The sequence below is a fragment of the Sapajus apella genome, unplaced genomic scaffold (genome assembly GCF_009761245.1).
Source record: "Sapajus apella isolate SASKATOON/1434 unplaced genomic scaffold, GSC_monkey_1.0 scaffold135, whole genome shotgun sequence".
In the NCBI taxonomy this organism is placed as follows: domain Eukaryota; kingdom Metazoa; phylum Chordata; class Mammalia; order Primates; family Cebidae; genus Sapajus; species Sapajus apella.
The window spans coordinates 667,855-673,590 of NW_022437075.1; the positions used below are offsets into that span (position 1 = coordinate 667,855).

At 45.1% G+C, this 5,736-nt stretch overlaps 1 protein-coding gene across 1 annotated transcript in view; it reads left to right on the forward strand.

The window, feature by feature from the left end:
- CUNH19orf18 (chromosome unknown C19orf18 homolog) overlaps nucleotides 1-808 on the forward strand; it is a 9,145-nt gene extending 8,337 nt beyond the window's left edge. The window contains exon 5 of the mRNA XM_032263294.1: nucleotides 602-808. Coding sequence (XP_032119185.1) covers nucleotides 602-660 — 59 coding nt within the window. The 3' untranslated portion in view covers nucleotides 661-808. The remainder of the gene's footprint in view (nucleotides 1-601) is intronic.
- Nucleotides 809-5,736: the final 4,928 nt, after the last annotated feature.

A 5,736-nucleotide genomic window follows, 5' to 3' on the forward strand; every position in this document is an offset into this window, starting at 1 on the left:
GTCTCAAAAAAAAAAAGGGAGGCCGGGCGCGGTGGCTCAAGCCTGTAATCCCAGCACTGTGGGAGGCCGAGGCGGGTGGATCACGAGGTTAAGAAATCGAGACCATCCTGGTCAACATGGTGAAACCCTGTCTCTACTAAAAATACAAAAAATTAGCTGGGCATGGTGGCGCGTGCCTGTAGTCCCGGCTACTCGGGAGGCTGGGGCAGGAGAATTGCCTGAACCCAGGAGACGGAGGTTGCGGTGAGCCGAGATCGCGCCATTGCACTCCAGCCTGGGTAACAAGAGCGAAACTCCGTCTCAAAAAAAAAAAAAAAAGGGAAAGAAAGTATTTTCCGACTGTCTTTTTCCCTCATTGGATTATAACCTTTCTACATTCTCCTTTTACCAGGCATTTATACAACTTGAGTACACAATGTGGAAAAATAATTTTAAAATTTAATTTTTACCATCCTCATCAGACAAGTAACAATCATCATGAACTCCCTGAAAATTCCACCTTCGGTACCTCTATTTTTCCAGGCTTTTCTCTTCATCTCTTTTGTCTCCATTTTTATTCCCCACTTATTACTATCTCAGTAACATCATTTCTACATTTTAGTTATTAGATCAAAAAGCAGGAAAAATATTAAGAAGAAACTGAATGAAGAGCGAAACTGAGAAATAGGGAAAAAAAACAAAGAATGGGACACATAATGGAAAGTAGACGACTTGTGAATGCAGATGCCAGCGGTGCTAGCTGAGGCAGCGGAGGAAAAACTGGGGGTGGTGGGAGACTGAGCACATGGTGTGGCTTGCTCCCAGAGAACATCAACGAAAGAAACACCAGATGTGTATCCCAGAAAATAAAACCAGATGATATAGCAACTCTTACTTATTGACTCTCATGGTTCATGAATAATTATAACTTAATTGGAAAATAGAAAAAAATCCAACTTTGTTAAGGATGAGAGAGAAATTGTCAGGATTTTCTTTTCTTGCTCCTGACCAGAAATAATGCACAAGTAATTTTGGGAGGCTGTCTTCCAGACCATGCCAGGGGAAAGGTTTCATGAAGCACAACTTTCCTGCTGAGATTACCTGTGAGCTCCATACCTTGTCTACGTTGTACACATGAGGAAACTGAGGATGTGGAAATAAATGTGACACCGGATTCAAACATACTCATTGTTAGCCAGGTGTGGTGGGTGCCTGTAATCCCAGTTACTCCGGAGGCTGAGGCAGGAGAATTGCTTGAACCCAGGAGTCAGGAGGTTGCAGTGAGCCGAGATTGTGCTACTGCACTCCAGCGTAGTTGACAGAGTGAGACCCTGTCAAAGAAAGAAAGAAAGGAAAAGGGTCGGGGGAGGGAAGGAAGAAAGAAAGGGAGGAAGGGAGGGAGGGAAAAAACACACTCATTCAGGCCAGACACGATGGTGCATGCCAGTAATCCCAACACTTTGGGAGCATGAGACAGATGGATTGCTTGAATCCAGGAGTTCAAGACCAGCATGAACAACATAGTGAGACCCTATCTCCAGAAAAAAATACACACTCATTGCTGTCAGCTTCCAGCTCTCTTGAGGGAAACAGGCCTACAGGCAAGGAGCTAACAAACACAGCCAGAAGTAGCAAGTGGACATCAAGGGCTGTGGGAATACAAAGAGGCAAGATTGAGTGAAATGGTGCAGCTGCTTTGGAAAACAATCGGACGGTTCCTCAGAAAGTTAACATAGTGTTACTATATGCCCAGCAATTCCACTCCTAGGTATACATGCAAAAGAAAGGAAAACACATGTACACACAAAAACCTGCACACTAATGTTCTTAGCAGCATTATTTATAAGATCCAAAAAATGGAAATAACCCAAATGTCCATTAACCAATAAGTGGATAAACAAAATGTGGTCCATCTGTACAGTTAAATATTTTTCAGCAACAAAAAAGAATGGAGTACTTATGCATGCTACAATATAAACAAACTCGAAAACATTATGCTAGGAGCAAGAAGCCAGACACATATTGTGTGATTCTGTTTTTACAAAATGCCCAGAATAGGCAACTGCATAGATGCAGAAAGTAGATTGGTGATTCCAGGAGCTGGGGCAGTTGAGAGGGGGAATGAGGTTTCTTTATGGGGAATGAAAATGTTAGAGGCCGGGCACAGTGGCTCATGCCTGTAATCTCAGCACTTTAGGAAGCTGAAGCAGGTGAATTGCTTGAGCACAGGAGTTTGAAACCGGCCTGGGCAACATAGCAAAACCCTGTCTCACAAAAAATACAAAACTTAGTTGGGCATAGAGGCATGCGCCTGTAGTCTAAGCTGCTTGGGAGGCTGAGGTGAGAAAGGATGGCTTGAACCCAGGAGGCAGAGGTTTCAGGGAGCCAAGATTCTGCCACTGCCCTCCAGCCTGGGCGAGAGAGCCAGACTTCATCTCAAAAAGAAAAGAAAAAGGGCCGGATGCGGAGGCTTACACCTGTAATCCCAGCACTTTGGGAGGCCAAGGCAGGTGGGTACAAAGGTCAGTTCAAGATCAGCCTGGCCAAGATGATGAAACCCCATTTCTACTAAAAATACAAAAATTAGCTGGGCATGGTGGTGGGCACCTGTAATCCCAGATACTCGGGAGACTGAGACAGAGAATCGCTTGAACCCGAGAGGCAGAGGCTGCAGTGAGCCAAGACAGCCTGGGTGACAGAGCAAGACTCTGTCTCAAAAAAAAAAAAAAAAGCCTAAGAATGGCCATTATTTTTTCCATGTTTATTGAGGTATAATTGACTAATAAAAATTGAATATATTTATGATGTACAATTTGATGTTTTGAAATATCTGTACACTATGACATGACTACCACAAACCAGCTCATTCATCTATCCATCACCTCATATAGTTATCTTTTTTGTGTGTGTGGTGAGAACATTTAAGATCTACTCTCCTAAGGATATAATTATAATTTTTTTTTTTTTTTTTGGAGATAGTGCCTTGTTCTGTTTCCCAGGCTGGAGTGCAGTGGTACAGTCACAGCTCATTGCAGCCTCGAATTTCCAGGCTTAAGCAATATTCCCGCCTCCACTTACCGAGTAGCTGGGACTACAGATGCACCCAACCACTTCACCCCACTAATTTTTGGTTTTGTGTATATGTTTTATTTATTATTATCAATTTTTTTTTAGATGGAGTCTTTTCTGTCGCCCAGGCTGGAGTGCAGTGGTATGATCTTGGCTCACAACCTCCACCTGCTGGGTTCAAGCAATTCTCCTGTCTCAGCCTCCCAAGTAGTGGGGACTACAGGCACATGCCACCATGGCTGGCCAATTTTTGTGTTTTTAGTAGAGATGGGGTTTCACCGTGTTTGTGAGGCTGGTCTTGAACTCCTGACCTCACATGATTCACCCTCTTGGCCTCCCAAAGTGCTGGAATTACAGGTGTGAGCCACTGCGCCCGGTCATGTGTGTGTGTTTTTGACTTATTTTTTCGAGACTGAATCTTACTCTGTCTGTCACCCAGGCTGGAGTGCACTGATGCCATTTCAGTCACTGCAACCTCTGCCTCCCAGGTTCTAGCAATTCTTGTGCTTCAGGCCCTTGAGTAGTTGGGATTACAGTTGCCCACCACCACGCCTGGCTAATTTTTATATTTTTAATAGAGATGGGATTTCACCATGTTGGTCAGGCTGGTGTTGAACTGCTGACCCCAAGTGATCTGCCCACCGCGGCTTCCCAAGGTGCTGGGATTGCAGGCGTGAGCTACCACACCTCGCTTCCTAATAATATTATTTTAAATAGGGAGTGATATGGTTTGGCTGTGTCCCCACCCAAGTCTCATCTTGAGCTGTAGTTCCAGTAGTCCCCATGTGTCATGAGATGGACCCAGTGCGAGGTCATTGAATCATGGGGGCAGTTACTCCCATGCTGCTCTTCTTTTGAGACTGAGTGAGTTCTCACAAGATCTGATAGTTTTATAAGGAGCTTTTCCCCCTTTTGCTCAGCACTTCTTCCTGGCATCATGTGAAGGACATGTTCACTTCCCCTTCTGCCACAATTGTGTTTCCTGAGGCCTCCCCAGCCATGCTGAACTATGAGTCAATTAAACCTCTGTCCTTTATAAATTACCCGAGTCTTGGGTATGTATTAGCAGAGTGAGAATGGACTAATACAGGGGGTTCTGAAAGGACTCTAGTAAAGTGACCTGAAAGGAGTAGGTAGCAAACATTCCATGCAGCTATTTGAGAACAAAGCAGTTGGAGCAGAGAGATCTGAAGTTGCTACTGGAAAGAGGTCCTGATCCTGGTCTCAAGAGAGGGTTCTTGGATCTCATTCAAGAAAGAATTCAGTGGCCTGGCGCGGTGGCTCACGCCTATAATCCCAGCACTTTGTGAGGCCGAGGCGGGTGGATCACGATGTCAAGAGATTGAGACCATCCTGGTCAAGAAGGTGAAACCCCGTCTCTACAAAAAATTGGCATAGTGGCACACACCCGTAGTCCCAGCTACTCGGGAGGCTGAGGCAGGAGAATTGCTTGAACCCAGGAGGTGGAGGTTGTGGTTAGCTGAGATCGTGCCATTGCACTCCAGCCTGGGTAACGACAGCGAAACTCTGTCTCAAAAAAAAAAAAAGGAATTCAGAGCAAGTCCCCAGTGTAAAGTGAAAGTAAGTTTATTGAGCAAGTAAAGGAATAAAAGAATGGCTACTTCATAAACAGAGCAGGGAATTCCCAAAAGTAAGAGGAGGAACATGCCCATCTTAGGTGCAGTGCTTGTTTATATATAAGGCAACAAAGCAAAAAATCATAAGGGAGGTGTGCTCTACTACAAGGGCTCCTGACAAAGGATTGTTAATCTTTGTGTAACTACTGTCTTCCACAACAATCTCTATTATTATTATTAAAGTGAAACTTAAACTAAGAATGCTTTTTCGGTCTTAAGATATTGAGACATCAGGATATCTGGGTCTGTTAAATCCTGAGTCTGTTTGAAAAACATTATTAACCTGTTCCCTTAACTGAAAACATCTGGTGACAAGGAATGCCTAACCTGGGAATGCAGCCCAGCAGGTCTCAGCCTCATTTTACCCAGCCTCTATTCAAGATATAATGAAAACATTATATTGCCATTGTGGCCAGAGTGGTAAGATGGGTGTAAAGTTCTAGGAGAACAAAAATTGAGCGTTGGGTCAAACAAAGCCATGTAGGATCATGGAAGCCACTGTAAGAGCTAAGGCTTTACTCACGGAGCAGAAAGCACTGGAGAGTTTGGAAAGGGAAGTGACCTGGCTGGACTGGGGATTTAAATACGTCCTTCTGGCTTGTGCTTGGACAATAGACAATCGTGAGTTAGGAATGGAAGAGGGAGACCATTTAGAGAAAATTGTAGGGGCTGGGCGTGGTGGCTCACACCTGTAATCCAAGCACTTTGGAGGCCAAGTCGGGCGGATCACCTGTGGTTGGGAGTTCAAAACCAGCCTGACCAACATGGTGAAACCCCATCTTAAAAAAGAATAAAAATAGCCGGGCTCGGTGGCTCAAGCCTATAATCCCAGCACTGTGGGAGGCCGAGGCGGGTGGATCACGAGGTCAAGAGATCGAGACCATCCTGGTCAACATGGTGAAACCCCGTCTCTACTAAAAATACAAAAAATTAGCTGGGCATGGTGGCGCGTGCCTGTAATCCCAGCGACTCAGGAGGCTGAGGCAGGAGAATTGCCTGAACCCGGGAGGCGGAGGTTGCGGTGAGCCGAGATCGCGCCATTGCACTCCAG